This window comes from Hyperolius riggenbachi, chromosome 3, assembly GCF_040937935.1.
Source record: "Hyperolius riggenbachi isolate aHypRig1 chromosome 3, aHypRig1.pri, whole genome shotgun sequence".
In the NCBI taxonomy this organism is placed as follows: Eukaryota; Metazoa; Chordata; class Amphibia; order Anura; family Hyperoliidae; genus Hyperolius; species Hyperolius riggenbachi.
In genome coordinates this window covers 53,623,835-53,643,834 of record NC_090648.1, presented here as the reverse complement: position 1 = coordinate 53,643,834, position 20,000 = coordinate 53,623,835, and the positions used below count along the sequence as shown (strand labels likewise).

Sequence of the window (20,000 nt, the reverse complement as noted above, 5' to 3'; positions counted from 1 at the left end):
CTTAACTGCTTGCTGACCATGTCACGCCGACGGATGTGGCTGCGGCGGCAGCCCCAGGACCGCCTAACGTCAATCGGCGTAAAGTCCTTGGGCAGCAATTTACAGGAGATCGCGCACAGGCTGCACGCGCATCCCCTGCTTGAGGGGCGGAGCGATCACCATTCGGGAGACTGTTACACAGTGAACCCTCCGTGTTTACATCAGTACAATGCTGCGATTAGCAGAAGTGCTGTATTGGGGACAGCCCTCCTGGGGGACTTAGAAGCGATCGGCGGTGATAGGCTGAAGCCGATCGCTGTGAAAGGCTGGCGGGGGGAGGCAGGGAGGGAGGGAGGGAAAATCTTTAAAGAAATAGGTGTTTTTATTAAAAAAAAATAAACAAAAAGATTTGTAAAAAAAAATAAACATGGGGGGAGCGATCAGACCCCACCAACAGAGAGCTCTGTTGGTGGGGAGAAAAGGGGGGGGGGATTATTTGTGTGCTGTGTAGTGCGGCCCTGCAGCTTGGCCTTAAAGCTGCAGTGGCCAATTTTACATACAATGGCCTGGTCACTAGGTGGGTTTAACACTGCAGTCCTCAAGAGGTTAACTCCCTAGGGTTCTGATTATTTGCGGCGCACAGCCGCAGGAGTTTTTTTTTTACCTCATTTTTTTTATCATGTAGTGTTAAGCTTGGAGGTGTAATCTCCACAGTCAGCATACAACACATAAGCTGACGTGAAGGAGGTACACACACCAGCACAAGGGATCAGGATATCCCCAGTTTAGTGGAGGAGAGGACTGACTCCAATAGGAGATTGTGGTGCACAGAGCCGGTGCAGATCCGAACAGCCACAAACAACACTTTCGTAATAACGTCTCAGCGCAAAGTAGCGCTGAGCGCATAAACCAGGACTGAGGAGATCAGGACAGGTAGACAGAATGAACGCTTGCTTAACTAGCCACTACTTAGTGACAGCAAGCGTCCACAATAAAACAGACTGGAATGAGGTAGCCAATGCGTTTGCAGCAATGGCGTGCCTCACAAAGACAGGACAGGATAGTCAGGAAATAGCAGGATCAAGATAGATGAACGTAACACAGATAAATATACAATAAGTATGATTTCCTAGCGTATTACAATTACAGCTATCAATGAAACTATTTGTAACGTCTGACTAACATATGTATATATCGGCAATGAACCGATATATGACATAAGCAGGAACTCTGACTAAGACTGGAGTAATACAGGGAACAGGACTCAGAAGGATTCGCTATCTCTTCGCAGAGATGAACGCAATCCACAAACAGGACCAGGAACAGGATAACTAGCTCAGCGTGCTGGAACGCTGACTAACGGAACACAGGATATAAACAGTTCGTGTACGTATATATCAGCGACACTGATGTATCAACGTAACACGAATACAAGGAAAATAATAAACGTGCAAGTATGCGTATATATTGGCGATGAACCAATATATGACACAAGACAAGCAAAGTAACAACTTCTAGAACAAGAGCAGAACTAGGAGGACTCGCTGACCCCTTCGCAGGAGTCAGCGCAGTCCACACGGACCAGGAACGAGGTGGGGCACGAGCAGAGTAACAGACTGAATCTGAGACTATGGTAGCCCATCAAGCATTGCAGGAAGCAGTTCTTTATACTGAGGTCATCCAATGGGAGCAGACCTGCAGATTCCCACACAAGTGAATGGTAATTAATCATAGGCTGGCAGCAGGAAAAGGCAGACAATGATATGCAGCCTGCAGGAAAGGGATTGCCCCTCCATAGCAGCAGACAATGTTTGTTTACACAAAAGCATATTAAACTGTCATTAACTTCAGAGCGACTGCAGATGGAATCAGCAACTAGTTTAAGTGCAAACCAAACTATGCAAGAAAATGTATGTAATGACATCAGAACTGCTTGGGTTACAATACCACTGCAGCCAGCAGTAAACGCTGCAGACATGATCATAACATGTAGCTAGCCTAGCGCTCGCTACATGATTCCCCCCTCCCTGCGGCATCCCTCCCACCACTCAGATCGCCGCCGGCGATCATACCCAACAGGAAATCCCGTTCTGAATGGGATTTCCTGTATGGGCTTCCCCATCACCATGGCGACGATCGGATTGACGTCATCAACGTCATTGACGTCAGGGGAAGTCCCGATCCACCCCATAGCGCAGCCTAGCGGTGATTGGCCAGGCTGTGCAAGGGGTCTGCAGGGGGGGCCCTCTTTCACGGCGGGTAGCGCCGGATCAGCGGCGAGCAGCAGCGATTGGAACAAACACGCAGCTAGCAAAGTGCTAGCTGCGTGTTTGATAAAAAAAGTATGCAAATCGGCCCACCAGGGCCTGAGCAATCCACCGCGGCGTTACTGGACGAGCTGAGCTCGTCCGTCAAGTTAAAGAGGAACGGTCGCGAAAATCTTAAAATTATAAACACATACAAATAAGAAGTGCATCTCTCCCAGAGTAAAATGAACCATAAATTACTTTTCTACGTTGTTGCTGTCACATACAGCAAGTAGTTGAAATCCGAGAGGTTTTGGGCTAGTCCATCTCTTAATAGGGGATTCTCAGCGTGGCCTTTATTCTTTAAAAAGACATTCCCTGAAAAAGATTTATACACTGATGCTGGCCAGCCTCCCTGCTCACCGTACACTTCTTTGGCAGTTGGACAGAGCAACTGCCATTCACTAAGTGCTTTTAAAAATAAAGAAAACCCTGGTAACCCCCATGAGAAGATGGGCTAGTCCAAAACCTGTCGGTAATGTCAGATTTCTACTACTTACTGTAAGCGACAGACAGTAACATAGGAGAAAAGTAATTTATGGCTTGTTTTACTCTGGAAAAAACATACCGTTACTTCTTATTTGTATATATGTACACGTATTTTAAATTTTAAGATTTTCACGACAGAGGTCCTTTAAGTCAACAAAAGAAAAAAAATCTGAAAAACTGTTTTACTCACCTGAGGCTTCTACCAGCCCCCGCAGCTGTGCCCTCGCCGGTCCTGAACGATCCTCCGTTCCCCCGCCGCCAGCTACTTTCACTTTCAGCCAACAGGCTTATTGTGCCATGCGCAGGTCTGGCCACGCGTCTCCTTCTACGTATTCCTGTCCGCAATAGCGCCCTGCACAGGCACAGGATGCTATTGCGGATGGGAAAGCATAGAAGGCCACGCGTGGCCAGGCCTGTCGGCAAACTGAAAGTCGCTGGCGGCAGGGGACAGAAGGATCCAATCGTGAGTGCGATGGCATTGGGACAGCTGCAGGGGGCTGGTAGAAGTTGACTTAAGTTAGAGTGACCAGATTTTTGTGGGTCCAACCTGGGACAGGGAAGGGGGGCGCGGGGAGGGGGGGCGGCGAAAAGTGGGGAGGACTGAGGAGCGCGCAGCGCTGAAGACTGGGGGGGGGGCTGCGGTGCAGTTGTGAAAAATGGGCGTGGCCATGACATTGTATGTACGTAATGATGTAACAGCGAGGCATAAGAAAGCAGTGTTTACGCCATGATGTGGACAAACAAGACTTTGCATCATGGGTGTGCAGAAACTGTGTGATGCTAGTAGTATATCGTAACCACAAAGCAGCAAACATAGCCATCTATAACCATTAAATAATAAATGCAGTAACAGTTGCCCGGACACCAGAAAATAAACGCAATGGGCAACATGTCAGCACAAAATAAACGCAATGCGGGCAACATGTCAGTATAAAATAAATGAAATGCGTGCAACATGTCAGTACAAAATAAACGCAATGTGGGCAAACATGTCAGTAAGTACAAAATAAACGCAATGTGGGCAAACATGTTAGTACAAAATGAATGCAATGCAGGCAACATGTCAGTACAAAATAAATGCAATGCGGGCAAACATGTCAGTACAAAATAAACGCAATGCGGGCAACATGTCAGTACAAAATAAACGCAATGCGGCCAAACATGTCAGTACAAAATAAACGCAATGCGGGCAACATGTCAGTACAAAATAAACGCAATGTGGGCAAACATTTCACCAGAAAATTACTGCAATGCGGGCAAACATTTCACCAGAAAATTAATGCAATGTGGGCAAACATTTCACCAGAAAATAAACGCAATGCGGGTAAACATTTCACCAGAAAAGAAACACAATGCGGGCAAACATTTCACCAGAACATAAACGCAATGCGGGCAAACATTTCACAGAAAAAAAACGCAATGTGGGCAAACATTTCACCAGAAAAGAAACGCAATGCAGGCAAACATTTCACCAGAACATAAACGCAATGCGGGCAAACATTTCACTAGAAAGTAAACGCAATGCGGGCAAACATTTCACTAGAAAAGAAACGCAATGCGGGCAAACATTTCAACTGCAAAAGAAAGCATTTACTCACCTGGCAGAAGTCTCCGGCCTCTGGCGCGCTGCTCCCGGGACCACCTTCCTCTTCCTGCAGAGTTCCGCGCTGACAGGGCTACGGCAAGATGGCGCCCGAAGCCCTGTACTGGAGACACAAATAGTCTCCAGTACAGGGCTTCGGCAGCCATCTTGCCGTAGCCCTGCTCGCCTGCCGGTGTCGGAACAGATACCGGAAGAAGGAGGCTGGAGCGGGGCTGCGGGCAATGAACTGGCACGGCGTCTATAGATGCCGCTGCCAGTTCATGAGGATACAGTGACCAGAGTCCCGAGGCCGGGACGTCCCGCTGCTGAAGCCGGGACGTTTTCCGGGACCTCATGCAGCCTGGGACAGCGGACCCCGAATCCGGGACGCGTCCCGGGCAATCCGGGACGTCTGGTCACTCTACTTAAGTGTCTCTTTAACTCTTATGTGCTCCCTGTGGCCCCTGCATGAAAGCAACATTGTATCTCACCTGTCCATGTGGCAGGCGCACTGTCATTCTTGCAACCCGTCCTCATCTTGTGACTTGGTGCATGTTGTTACGCTTACACATAATATGCTCCAGGTCAAAAGGGGCAGGTAGCAGGAAGAAGACAGGGAGCAGCACTCTGGCCACTGGGAAGGGTGGGATACAATGCTGCTATCATACAGGGGCCCCCGTCCCAGGGAGCACAGAGGAGTTGAGGGGAAGATCGGGGTAGTAGTCGGGTGGAGAGCCCTGGGGGCTGAATTTACTGGCGGGCCACAGGTTACCTTTGCCCCGGGGCCCCATCAGATGTTGAACATGTTGAACCGGTCCTGTGGAGGGGGAATAGTAATTGAGGCCCGCCGGGACTTTTGCAGGGTGATCTGTTTTTCAGGTTTACCCTGCGCCCAAACTTTCCAGCACCCTTTTTGTAGGTAACCTTTCTCTAGACTGCAGTATCTATGATTTATAGCAGCGAGTAGAAGCAATGCATGACCACTATACACGACTGCTTACTTGTCCCATTCTCATGAAATGGATAACCTATTCAGTAAAGCAGACAAATGCTATTAAAGAAAATATCAAACCAATATCATAAAGTGCCTTAAAGCACAGTGGTGTAGTGGTTAGCACTCTCGCCTTGCAGTGCTGGGTCCCTGGTTTGAATTCCAGCCAGGACAACATCTGCAAGGAGTACGTATGTTCTTCCCATGTCTGTGTGGGTTTCCTCCGGGCACTTCGGTTTCCTCACACGTCCCCAAAACATACCGATACATTAATTGGCTTCACCCTAAAACTGGCCCTAGACTACGAATAATACATACATACAGTAGACATATAGTATGGACTGGAGTGTGAGCCCCTCTGAGGGACAGTTAGTGAGAAGACAATATACTCTGTACAGCGCTGTGTAATGTGCCCGCGCGATATAAATACTTCAAATAAAAATTAAGTGGAACTGATGTTTTCTGCTAAGTGATATGTTGACACCTTATCAGTAAAGGGCCTTTTAAAGCAGCAGGGCCAGCCATACTATCCCAGGAAAAACAAATACAACATATATATAAGTAGATAAATACTTGTTCTAATTCCATAACATATGTATTGTATTGCCCGCATTTTGATTTCAGTGAATTTAATATAGTAAATAAAGAGAAAACGTTTTCAGGCGGTTTCCATCTTCACTGCCTCTGACTGAAGCCAATCCTGATGTCATTTCCTCCATCACTCTTTTTTTCTCCTTGAACCTGCACTGTCATATCTAACTTTCTTTGCAATCACATGTGAGCACAGTACAGATCGTATTTCAGCAGCTTTTGCAGAGGGGTGAAGCGTATTTTCCTCAGCCCCGTGTCCACTGAACTGCCCTCAGCCAATCAGTGAGGAGCAGGAATGTGGGAGGGGAGATAATAAGCTTCCCTCTCCTCGGCAATGTACCCTTTGTGCCCTTTACTCGTCCTGATATCGCTTACCGTTATGGCTGTGCATCTGATCAAGCAAGTTGGCCCTACATTTTGCAGTATGTCCGACTAAATAATGCAACCAATTTTAGGCCGATATTGGTCGCATTGTTGGTCGGCCATGCACTTTACGGCACTGACTTTCATCCGATTCAGATTATAATAATCAAATCGGATGGTGGATTGGCCACCAAGTCCCCTGATGTATGGCCACCTTTAGACTGAGCAGCTGCCATTCAGTAAGTGCTTTTAAAAATAAAGAATACCCTGAGAACCCTCTATGAGGCAACAGACCAGTTCAAAACCTGTCAGAGCTGTCAAAATAATAGTATTTACTGTATATGACAGCGACAAAGGGTAAAAAGTAATTTACAATGAACATATTATATGTATGTGTGCGCACGCATTTTACATTATTTTGTGATAGCGCAGTAAGTGCTTTTGTAAAAAAAAAAAAAAAACAATAACTGAGAAATCCCCTATGTGGAGATAGGAAAAAAAGAAATATTATAGTCAGTTGCAGACAGTCAGATATCAGCAGAAACATCCACATCCCTGTCAGTTTAGGTTCCCTTTAACCTTCCTGGCGGTAAGCCCCAGCTGGGCTTGGGCTATGTCGCGCAGGAGGATTTCTCAGGCCCTGCTGGGCCGATTTGCATAATTTTTTTGCACTTTGCTAGCTGCGTGTGCATTCCGATTGCCACCGATTAGCCGACGATCACCGCGCCGCACCCCCCCAGACCCCGTGCGCTGCCTGGCCAATCAGTGCCAGGCAGCGCTGAGGGGTGGATCGGGACTCCCTTAGACGTCACGACGTCCATGACTTCGGTGACGTCACCCCGCCCCGTCGCCATGGCCACAGGGGAAGCCCTCCAGGAAATCCCGTTCCTTGAACGGGATTTCTTGATCAAAGAACGCCCTAGGCTCGCTACATTATTTAACAAAAAATAAATTTAAAAAAACACTGCTGCGCTGCCCCCTGGCAGTTTCTAATAGACCGCCTGGAGGGTTAACACCCCCCCCCCCCCAATGCCTAACCTTAACCGCTGCCAGTCCTCCGCTATTATGAAGATATTGGGGCGCTGCCATTATAAATAGCGGCTATAGTGTTACGTTTGTGATTTATCAGGAGCAATTAGTGTGAAATTTGCTATTTATCTCCTGCCCAAATTTCACACTATAGCCCTATTTATAATGGTGCCTATGGCAGCGCCCAAGTTTGTTACAATAGCGGGCACCCCAATTTCACCACTTCGGTTGGAAGTGCCAGCCTGCAGTAATCACTTATGTATAAGACAAAAATAATGTTGTATTCTTCTTTTTTAGGCTTCAACGCGAGATAAAAACATAGCTTCAGATCAACAAGCTTCAGAAAGCATGACCGCCCAGGCATACAGCTCTCATGATGGCAATTACCTGTACATTAGCGCCCTGTCAGCACAGGTGAAACTGCACGACGCCATCCCTATAAAGTTTATTATCAAGAGCAGGACTGAAGTTCAGATCAAACATATTTTTTATCTGGTAAGCTCACCTTGAATATTGTCTGCAATTTTTTTTCCAGAGAAAGAACACACTGGGCAGAAATGCTAATGTTGCGAAAAACGCAGTGAAAACGCACATAATGCAAGTCAATGGGCCGCATGAAAAAAAACATAGGATTGCGTTCTGCAATGTGTGTTTTTAAAAATGCTGCATTTGCTGCATATTTTTCCAAAATGCATCTAAAATGCACATAATGAAAGTCAATGGTGATGCAGAGGTATTGCATTTTAGACCGTTTTTTTATGCGTTTTGTATGCGTTTTTTATACTTTTTTTTTTTCAAAAAAACTAGTTTGATGATACATTTCGCTTCCTGTTGACTTCCTAGTGATTCGCATAAAACCCATTAAAAAAAAAAAACATGCAGCACGCATATGCGATTTATATATACAAACCGAAAACGCATTAAAACACAAACAAAATGCATGAAAATGCATGTGTGGGGAAAAAAATGCAAAACTCAAATGCACAGGAAACGCATGGAAAAAATGCACAGACGTATATGCAGCTAAACACTTCCAAAACGCTGCCTTTACCCCATTGCCTAGTGTGCTCCTACTCTCAGTTATTTTGAAAATCACTGGCTAGAAGTGCTTGAATTAAGTTCATTTTTACATTTCTCACATAAAGAGCAGTGCTTAGTCATAAAGAACCAGATAGCACAGGAGGTCAATAGTGGTGGGCAGAAATTACGCCTATGCATAATAAAGCACCATCATTTGAAATTACACATTATAATCATAATACGAAATTTGCGAATTACGAACACAATACAACAAATGAGCCAAAAATTATTCAAAAATGCCATGGATGTATAGTGTCAAAACCAAAAACAAAGAAAAAGACATCCATATAGCGTAAAGTAATATACAAAATATTATACAGCAAACTGTTTGCTGTATAATATTTTGTATATTACTTAACGCTATATGGATGTCATTTGCGAATTACAAGTCAAAACATTTGCATGGAAACGTAATCGCTAATCGTAATTATGCATGTTAGCGTTATTCACACGTAATTTTGGACCCAAACGTATTTTTTGCATATGAGTGCATTTTTCGAATTGAATATTTAAATATTAGCCATGCATCTTAAGTATAAGTGATCAATGAATTATTTTTTCCCCATATGAACGCATTTTTCACATTGCATGTTTAAATAATATACAGGTATATTAATATGCAGGTGCAGTATACTGGATAATCAATGTGAATTGTTTGCGCATACGAACGCATTTTTTCGCATTGAATATTTGCCGTGAATGTGCATTTGAATATAATAGCCGTGAATGTGCAGTAACCTGGCAAATATTTGTATGCATTAAACGCAAATTACCCTCCTTGCTGGTTTTCTCGACCTGAGCTCAGGGTAGAAAAAAGAAGCTGTATGGCCTGGAACACACCAGAGGAGTTTTTCTGAGCGTTTTGAGTTTTTAAATCTGCTGCTAATGTTATCCTTTGTGTCTGTGCACACTGGAGCAATGAGGTTTTGTAACAAAACCCCATAGCATTACATTGGGAAGAGCTTTTGAAAACTCTAAAAGCTCTTCCTAATGTAATGCTATGTTTTTTTTTACAAAACCTCATTGCGCCAGTGTGCACAGACACATAGGATAACATTAGCAGGAGGTTTAAAAACTCAAAACGCTCAGAAAAACTCCTCTGGGGTGCACCAGGCCTTAGCGGTGATCCTGAGCTCAGGTCGGGGTAGGCAGTGCAGTGCTTTACCTGTAGTTGTGGAGTCCCGCGCGCGACTGCGCTGTGCAGCGGGACTCCAGCCTTACTCACCGGCAGTGTGGGGTCTTTCCCTGGCCGATGGGATCCCCATGTCCCCGCTATTCTTCCGGGGACCCGGCGGCCAATCGGAGCAGTGGAGCGGCAGTGGCGGCGTGACGTCATCGGGGGCGGTGCTAATATTTAAAACGAACTTCTCTATATTAGAGAAATATAGAGAAGTTCGTTTATATGTATATTACTGCCATCTTGTGGTCAAAGTGAAATCTGCAGCGCTGGAGCCCAGGAAGGTACATTTTTTTATTCTGCTGCAGATCTCCCTGCCAGAATGATTTTTTTCAGGTTTTAGAGTCTGAAAGAGTGGAAAAAAATTGCACTTCATTTAGACCCTAAAATCTGGAAATAATCAGAACGGCGAGGAGGTTAAGTGTAATTGCGTAATTACAGGCATAATTATGATTCACAAACGTAGTCTGCTCTACGAAACGTAATCACAATTATGTTACGCCTAATTGTAATAGACCCCTTACAAGCACCAATGGCTTTATTGTTTGTTTGTTTTAAATTTGGCATGCAGTATCAGGGCCGGATTTACAACTCAGGAGTCTGTAGGCACAAGTTGTCTGGTGCCCTAAACTCCACCCCTGAATACGGGCCACACTCCCAAGTAAAAATAATTCTGAACTCTAATCCCTTCCTTATGTCACTAAGGGTTCTTTCACAGTGCAACGTTAAAGTCGCACGTTAGAAAATGTTTTAACGCGGACAAGCGCACAGCAATACTAAGTCTGTGCGACATTCACAGTGCACACGTTGCGTTTGTGTGTGCATGCTGTGCGTTATACACGTTATTAGCTGCGTTGGACTGTTTGCACATGCTCAGTAATAACCTGGAAGCATACTTTTCATTGCCTGTATGCCTATTGTATGCGACGATAACAGGGCCTAGAGCTGTGTTGTGACATTTTTGGGACGTTGCGTTGTTAGTTTGCGTTGCGACTTTAACGTTGCATGAAAACGCAACGTCCCACTGTGAAAGTAGCCTGACTGTTCTTAGAATTCTTACACTCTAATCACTGTCTCATATCATCCTTAGTGACATGAGACAAGGATTAGGGAGTAAGTGCTTGTGGCTAGTGATATGAGGTAGGGATTAGACTGTAAACTCCTGAGGTCAGTGATTTGAGGAGGGGTCCGCCTCTCCCACATAAGGCGCCTGTAGGCTCGCGCCTACAGTGCCTTATGGAAAATCTGGCCCTGTGCAGTATGCTACATTGGCCACTGGTAATATGTGTGCAGACAGAGCACGCTGCAAATGTTTTTGCATTAACTCTGTTGTGTACTCCTGTGAAACGAAGATGATAGTGCCTTATAAATTCATTTTTTTTATTATTGTTATTTTTCGTAATACATTATTATTATTATAGTTGTAATTGTTACTATTATTATTATTACCTCTTGTAGTTCAACTATAAGGATTCATCCATGCATGAAAAAAGGGCATGCAGAAAAAAGGGCCCGGCTGGTTAACAAATTGACGCAGGTGGATAACAAAATCTCAATAACGATAAACATTATCAATGAAATTTGTTATCGATAAATACAGTTTTAAGAAAGACGGTAAATCACCAGGCGGTGTTTGCCCACTCTTGGTGACAAATTGTTTCAGTTCATTGAGGTTTGTGGAAATTTGTTCATGTACAGCTCTCTTAAAGAGAACCTGAGGTGGGTTTGTCAAATCATATTAGGAGACAGAGGCATGTTCTGTATACAATGATCTGCCTCTATGTCCTTCCATTGTGCTTCCAGCACCCCCCCCCCCCTTGGGCTTGCTGTCCCTCATTTAAGAAAAAGGGCCAGACACGCAGATTGTCGCTAGCCTGCTATTTACCTTAGCCTGTCACTCACCACCACTCCCACGTCTTCTGTATTACACGGCTCCCCCCTATGTTCCTTCCCTCCCCACCTCTGTAAGCTTACGGAGGCGGGGAGGGAAGGGACGCAGGTGGGGTGCCGCGCTGTACAGGAGGCAGGGTAGCGATGGTGAGTGACAGGCTGAGGTAAATAGCAGGCTAGCGACAATCTATGTATCGCTAGCCTGGCGGTTTTTTAAATGGGGGACAGCAGAGGCCCAGGGGGGGAGGGGGGCTGGAGGCACAATGGAAGGACACAGAGGCAGGTCATTGTACTAAATACAGAACTTGCCTCTGTGTCCTAATATAAGTGTTCTTATATGATTTGACAAACCCACCTCGGGTTCTCTTTAAAGAGACTCTATAAGAACCTTCCCTGCTCTTTCCCCCGGTGATACTTACCTCGAGAGGGAAAAAGCCTGTGGCTCCTAATGAGGCTCCCCATGTCCTCCTCTGCCCCTCGGTTCCAGCACTGGCTCCCCGGAAACCACAAGGATGTCAGCTGTGGCACAGGCGCAGGGTCCGGGTCAGGACCGGGTCAGACTGGGTCAGACATTGGGCCCTTTTACACTTAATGCATTGGTATGCGTTAGTACACGTTAGTATGTGTTGGTGTGCGTTAGTGTGCGTTTTTTCCATAGCAGTGCATTGTGAAAAAGCTATTAGTTAGAACGCGTATAGTAGGAACTGAGCCATAGGGAAACATGGGCATTACTTTGAAAATCCATTTTCTTTCAGTTAGAATTGAGTGCAACTGGTCAAGTCTAAAAGGGCCCTAATGCCCCATTCACGCTAGAGCGTTTTGCAGGTGATTTCGGCAAAACGCTCAAGCGCTTGCGCTTTTGAAAGCGCTAGTGCAATAGAAACCTATGGGCCCGTTCTTACTTGGGTGACTCGCGTTAATCACCGGTGATTAACACAAATCGCCAAACGCAAACGTGTAACCTGCACCATTTTCAGGCGATCTTGTTTCAGTGCTATAGAAGCGCTAAAGGCGATCGCAAAAAAATCGCCAAGTGTGAATGGGCCCTAAGGCATCACTCTCACTAATAAAAAATTACAGCTATAAAACACTTTCCAGTCAATAAATGGCTTCTATGGCCCAGTGCACACCAAAACCCACTAGCAGATCCGCAAAATGCTAGTAGATTTTGAAACGCTTTTTCTTATTTTTCTGTAGCGTTTCAGCTAGCATTTTGCGGTTTTGTGAAGCGTTTTTGGTGTAGTAGATTTCATATATTTTTACAGTAAAGCGGTTACTGAACAGCTTCTGTAACAAAAACGCCTGCAAAAAACGCTCTGAACTGCCTTTTTTCAGAGCGGTTTGCGTTTTTTCTATACTTTACATTGGAGGCAGAAACGCCTCCGCAATCCAAAATCTGCAGCAGCCCGGGAGTATGCGTTTCTGCAAAATGCCTCCCGCTCTGGTGATCATCACCCCATTAAAATACATTACCCAAGCGTTTCCACATTCGCAAGCGGATCGAAAAACGCTGCCGAACCGCTCTGGTGTGCACTAGGCCTGAGAGCAGGAAAGAGATAAAAAGGATCAATAATTCATAAATTTGAGTTCCGGCATACTTCAATGAAGGTGTCATTGAGCAGAGACAATGAAAGAGTAAAAACTTAAAAACTAGATTTAAATATAAAATCTAACTGTAGGATATCTAAAAAAAAAAGTCATTTTTAGGAGAAGGAGGACTGAGACAATTATTTTTCTCATAAGTTTATTTTCACCTCAGATGTCCCTTAAAGCGAACCTAAAGTCAAGTGAAAAAAATGAGATTAACTCACCTGGGGCTTCCCTCAGCCTCCTGCAGCCGATCGGTGCCCTCGCAGCCCCGCTCCGATGGTCCAGGACCCGCCGGCAAACACTTCCGGTTTGGCCGTCATCGGCCGACAGGCATGGGAACGTGAGTGATTCTTCGCGTTCCCAGCCTGTATATCGCCCCCTAAGCTGCTATTGCGTTCCCATGCCTGTCAGCCGGTGACGGCCAAACCGGAAGTGTTCGCCGGCGGGTCCTGGGCCATCAGAGCGGGGCTGCGAGGGCACCGATCGGCTGCCTGGGGCTGAGGGAAGCCCCAGGTGAGTTAATCTCATTTTTTTCACTTGACTTTAGGTTCGCTTTAAGCTAGGTTGACACAATACCTAAAAAGGGATAATTTTTCAGAAAAGAGGGAAGTGGATAAAGTGACATGCTGATTGATTCTGTTATGTATACAGTGGGATCCATTCAGACATGGTCATTTTCAGTGTCTCTCTCATTTGGCTACATTGTGGCAGTGGAACACATATTATTTATTTTACATGACTATACTATGTCAACAGACATAACAAAAGTCTATAGGCACACACTACACCTGTATTCAATAGGGATGATCAATGAGATGCAATTTTTTTCTGAAATTATGCAAATTTTTATGCAAATGTATGCAGTTTGAAAATGGAACAATCAATGTAAGCCCAGGTTTAAATTGATTGGTCCATTTTCAAGCTGCATACATTTGCATAAGATTTGCATACATTTGCATATCTGTGATCATCCCTAGTTTTCAATAGTGCTTTCAACGGAAATAAGAAATTACCAATGTCCTGTTTGCACTTTGCCACCAGGTATAATAAGTTAAGGCATTCCCGAGGTGAAAGGCATATGGAGGCTGCCATATTTATTTCCTTTTAAACAATACCAGTTGCCTAGCAACCCTGCTGATTCTCTGCCTCCAATACTTTTAGCCATAGACCCTGGACAAGCATGCAGCAGATCAGGTGTTTCTGACAATATTGTCAGATCTGACAGGATTAGCTGCATGCTTGTTTCTGAGTTGTTTCTGACACTTCTGCAGCCAAATAGATAAGCAGGGCTGCTAGGCAACTGGCATTGTTTAAAAAGAAATAAATATGGCAGCTTCCATATACTACTCACTTCAGGTGTCCTTTAAACACTGCCAGCGGCCTGGCAGTGGCAGCCCTTCTGATCCTCTGTTTCTAATACTTTTAGCCATAGACTCTGAGCAGGCATGCAGCAGATTAGGTACTGTGACTCAGGTTTTACTGGATTCGCCATATGCTTGTTCCAGGGTTTTGTCTCAGACACTACTTATGCCAGAAGATTTCAGGTAACTGGCATTATTTACAAGGAAATATTGCAGCCTTCATATCCCTCACACCTCAGGTTCCCTGTAACATCAGCATTGCCCTTTTCTGATTTTTTTTAAGTCATGTATTTTGTATAGAGGTTTTATCATTGACTGTTTTTTTTTTTTTTACTATTTAATGTTATCTTTACAGATACTGTGCTCTGGTAGAATAATAAAAGTTGGAAGACTGGCAGTAAATGGGCAGTCCTTTTTGACGGAGATGCTAACCGTAACAAAAGATTACCTCCCTTCTTTCCGAGTTGTAGCTTATTACATACTGAACAACCCCAATGCTATTGTGGCAGATTCCGTCTGGGTTGATGTTGAGGATTCATGTGCAGGAACGGTAAGATATGTTATCTTCAATATATCGGTAACAGTGGCGTCCGAAAGGGGTGGCGTGAGGAGCGGCCTGCCCCCAGTCTCAGCTTGTGGGGGGTGTGGCAGCCGGTTTTACCACAGCCCAGAACCCCCTCTGCTGCAGGAGCTGCCTTGGCTCTGTGAAAATGCTGCCTGGTCACCTGCCCCCCCCCCCCTTATCTCCTGCTCGGCTCCCCCTAGTGCCAGCTTCTGCTGATGATGTGATCAGCAGAAGCCATCACTAGAGGAGCAGTGCGGAAGAGAAGAGGTCTGCAAGCCCCGCGGGAGCTATAGACTAAGTGAGACACTCTGCTGTTACAGTGCTATTTATACATAGGGGAGCAGGAGGAGACATAGGGAGGGGGGCGGAGACACATTGGGGGACAATGCAGGGAGTCCCTGATGTGAAGGCGGGTAATAACAGTTGGCATTTGTAAGTCGGGGATTCCTTGCATTTGCCATATAAGAGGTAGTGTTGCTTCCTCGGATACCCCCTAATCATGAATTTGAGTAAATCCGGCCATGGCAGAATTGAAATCCGGATATGCCATGATCGTGATCTGAATTTGAATTGGAGCTCCAGATTCGACTCGGATTTTAGCCGTGATTACAAAAAAAAAATGTTAACGTTTCAAAGGAAGTTTCAAAGGTTAAAGGACACATGTAAATACATTAACTGTCATTTACCACATTTAAATGTACTCTATTTTCCTTTGAAAATAGCTCCCACCGTTCTGCTTAAAGCGGTTTAACACCCAGCATTACAACTTTGCTTTAAAAGATTGCTTACAGCTTAGAAATTATTATGCCAGATTTTTTTTAAGCAGAAATTCACTGAATGGGTTAAACATGACATTTTAGATTTAACTAGGAATCTGCATCCGTTCTTATCTTTAGTTACAAATGTATCTTTGTTTGGAATGCAATTAGACCTCTGAAAAGCCTTCTGGGGAAGCCCTCTTTGTTCTCTCAGAGCAGTGTTTGTTTATTACTTTGCAAATAGATACATTTGTAACTAAACCTAAGCATGGAGGAGGATTTCTAGCTAAATGCAGCACTAAAATGTCATGTTTAATCCATTCAGTGAATTTCTGCTAAAAAAAAAAATCTGGCATAATCGTTTCTAAGCTGTAAGCATTCTTTTAAAGCTAAGTTGAAATGCTGGGTGTTAGACCACTTTAACATATTCTGCAAATTTGGTGTTTATATCATGTAAGGGGGCTTTGCTATGGACTGCTAAAGTCGGTGGGTTTTGGCGGTTTTAATCACGGATTTGGATTACGATCATAAGTGCATTCGGGACTGAATCCGTGATCGAGAGGCAATCACAAATTCCGGATCACGATGTCGGATAGTAAAAAAAAAAATTGTGAATCCTGGCTATTCTGTGATCAAGAGGTCGTGATGAGCATCACTGATAAGAGGCAGGGCCTTTTTCTCCCCATTTTTTGTGGATAAAAAGTGTGTCTTTGGGAACCAAATTCCTCTGACCCTCTTTCTTCCTTACTTGTCCCTCTTTGAGGACTGATGTACATGTACTGTGTTGATATATATGTTTCTACTGAAAAATATGTTTAATTGACACTAAACTGTATTCCCATCAATTAAATTGATATATTTATTATTTTAAAATTTAGAAAAACTATGATGGAAAGGACCAGTGTGGTTTGATTGATAAAACAACATATTTTGAATCTAAATTCTCTGTGATATGCATGACGAGGCACCCAAAGTAGCCACCGCTGCCCGCAGCCACAATCCCCACCTTACCCAAATTACCCTATAGGTGCCACCATAACCACTAATGGCATCAGGGCTTATGGCTTCCGGTGCACAATGGAGAAAATCCTAGGAAAACCCCTCCCCCACTGGACTTCCTCTACAATACCAGACTATGTTCCAAAGCGCTGAGAATCGCCATTGATCCCTCATACCCACCTCTTCTTCAGGCGGCTCCCATCTGGCCAGAGGTTTCAGGTAATCCCCACCAGGACCTCAAGGCATAGGAATGTTTTTTCCCCCATCAGCCATCAACCTCTTGAACTCTCTTCATGCCCCCCCCAGTACCCCATCCCTCCCCGCATAGAGTTTCTGGACACCAGCCATGACTATCAACGTTTGTATACTGTGTGCACACTGCTGTATATAGTGTTACTCTGCTGTATATTGTGTGTCATCTCCTATCTCTTACTTTGTTTGAAGAGACCCTGAGCAGTGCTTAAAAATGAAAATTTACACTTACCTGGCGCTTGCTCCAGCCCCGTAGCCTGTTAGGTCCCTCAACATCCTCTGGGTCCCCACTGTGTTTCCGCTGGTGGCTCTGTTTGCCCGGCGACTTCGGCCAAAGTCATGCGCAACTGCGCATGGGCAGCCTGTCCATGCACCCGGCTTGATCACCCGCCTGTCGCCATAAGCTTCCTGTGCATGCGCAGTTCAGTCTTTCAGAACCGCTCATGCACAGGAGGGTTACAGCGGTGGGCGCGTGATCAAGCCGGGTGCATGGACATGTGCAGTTGCAAACAACTCGCTGGGCTAACAGAGCCACCAACGGGACCAAGGAGTCGACCCAGAGGATGCAGAGGGAACTCGCGGGCTATAGGGGCTGGAGAAAGCCCCAGGCAAGTTCTAGATTTTTTGCTGCCTGAGGCAAACTTGTGAGGATGAACCCCACCCCCCCCAAATATGAATAACCGCACAGAACCAGACAATTTGCACCACTGGTTATAGCTGCAGTGAGCCCCACCAAAACACCCTCAGTATCGGTAGGTAGCCAGGTATAGGTGAACCCTGTATTGGTAGCTAGGTACAGTTGCCCCTGTATAGGTTAGCCAGGTACATTTGCCCGCAGTAGAGGTTGGCAAGGCACTCTCTTCACTTCATGTTTCTGCCTGGTGCTGTCCCCAGACTTGTGCTGCCTGAGGAAGTTGCCTCACTTGGCATCATGGGCGGACCGGGCTCAGGATCCCTTTAAAGGGACACTTAAGTCAAACAAAAAAAATGAGTTTTACTCACCTAGGGCTTCCAATAGCCCCCTGCAGCTGTCCGGTGCCCTCACCGTCTCCATCTGATCCTCCTGGCCCCGCCGGCAGCCACTTCCTGTTTGGGTGACAGGAGCTGACAGGCTGGGGACGCTAGTGATTCTTTGCATTCCCAGACACATTAGCACCCTCTATGCTGCTATATGGTATATGATATATGCTATAGCAGCATAGATGGCACTATTGTGGCCAGGAACGCGAAGAATCACTCACGTCCCCAGCCTGTCAGCTCCTGTCACCGAAACAGGAAGTGGCTGCCGGCGGGGCCAGGAGGATCGGAGGGAGACGGCGAGAGCACCGGACAGCTGCAGGGGGCTATTGGAAGCCCCAGGTGAGTAAAACTCATTTTTTTTACTTAAGTGTCCCTTTAACCACTTAAGGACCGTGGCTGCTTTCCCAGATCTGTGCTGCATGGGCTTTCCAGGCCGCAGCACAGATCAAGATTGAGGCAGGGCGATCAGACTTCCCCCCTTTTTTCCCCACTAGGGGGATGTCCTGCTGCTGGGGGGGTCTGATTGCCGCCGCTCTGTGTGGCTCCTCAACGCCCCCCTCCGCAGCGCTATTCTTCTCTCCCTCTTGCTATTGGCGGCACTGGACGGCGATCCGTCCTGCGCCGCCTCTGATGGGCTTCAGCCTATCAGATGCCGGCGATCCCCGGCCAATCAGAGCCCGGGGATTGCCGATCTCCTTTACGGCGCTGCTATGGCTATGGCGCTGCTACGCCGTATGGATGTAAATACAGGGGATTTCTTCCCCGTGTGTTTACATTTAGCCTGCGAGCTGCGATCGGGGGCTCGCAGGCTGTTCACGGAGACTCCCTCCGTGAACTGACATGGAACGCATGGAAATCCACAAACGACCAGCCGCCGCCTATCGGCGTTAGCTGGTCGTTATGTGGTTAAGCTGTGTATGTGCCAAACTCAAGTCATGCTTGGTGAATAAAGATGATTCTGAAATTATTTGCTTCGGTTGCTAGTACTCATGCAATTTTTTTTTTTTTTTTTTTTTAATAGAGAATTAGTTAATTTTATCTCCTCAAAGCTGGGTGTGTTATTGTCAAGAGTTCTTAACAAACGTGTTAGATTGCTTTTCTATACACTGGTCAGACTCTCAATTTTTTTATTTTTTTTATTTCTCTAAATGTGAATAAACATTGATTTGGTAGAATAAATGATAAGGAATGAAAGAAAAACAGATTTTCACAGTAAATATTTTGCACTGGATCTGTCGTGCAGTTGGAGCTGTCACCATATAGAGATTCGGACAAACTCATTCAGCGTCCTGGACAAAGTATGACATTGAAACTGCAAGCAGATCACAAAGCCAAAGTGGGATTGGTCGCTGTAGATAAAGGAGTTTACATCCTGAACAGCAAGTATAAAATCTCCCAAAAGAAGGTATGTAGTCCACTGTAGAAGAATTTTTGAGTATTGATAATACAAGTTCCAAACATTAACTACTCCCACACCACTGGTACACATATCTACGCCCCTTAAAATTTACTTGCACACCAGGGGCGTAGATATGCATACATGTTTATTTACATTGCTGCTCATGTTCACCGCACTGCTTCCATTTATTCCCGTCATCAACATCCCACCGTTATGTGATCGGTGAATGGGAACAGCTGTTCCAAAGGCCAATCACAGTGCCTGTGATGAATGAAAGCTGGTGTCAGCGAGATGCCGGTATTCATTCACAAAGTGAAGGCAAAACGCTTACTGTGTACTGTTCACAGTACAAAGGAATTAAGTGTGGCAACCTGATCTATACTATTACCCTGCTTTCCCTCTGCTATTCTCAGATCTCTACACACACTACATCCTCCTGCTGCTAGCAACATGCTGTACATTTCTGCCTCTCTTTTATCATCTCCACAACTTGCTTTTCATGAAATTATCCTATTCATCAACCTCATTTTACTTTTCATGCTTCTTCTACCCATAAATCCAAATCTCACCCTCTCCTTC

The 20,000-nt window shown here is 45.3% G+C and overlaps 1 protein-coding gene across 1 annotated transcript in view; it reads left to right on the top strand.

Moving 5' to 3' along the window:
- LOC137562609 (A.superbus venom factor 1-like) overlaps positions 1–20,000 on the top strand; it is a 554,872-nt gene that overhangs the window by 169,100 nt on the left and 365,772 nt on the right. Inside the window, exons 12-14 of the mRNA XM_068274112.1 lie at positions 7,628–7,825; positions 14,784–14,978; positions 19,266–19,427. Coding sequence (XP_068130213.1) covers positions 7,628–7,825; positions 14,784–14,978; positions 19,266–19,427 — 555 coding nt within the window. The remainder of the gene's footprint in view (positions 1–7,627; positions 7,826–14,783; positions 14,979–19,265; positions 19,428–20,000) is intronic.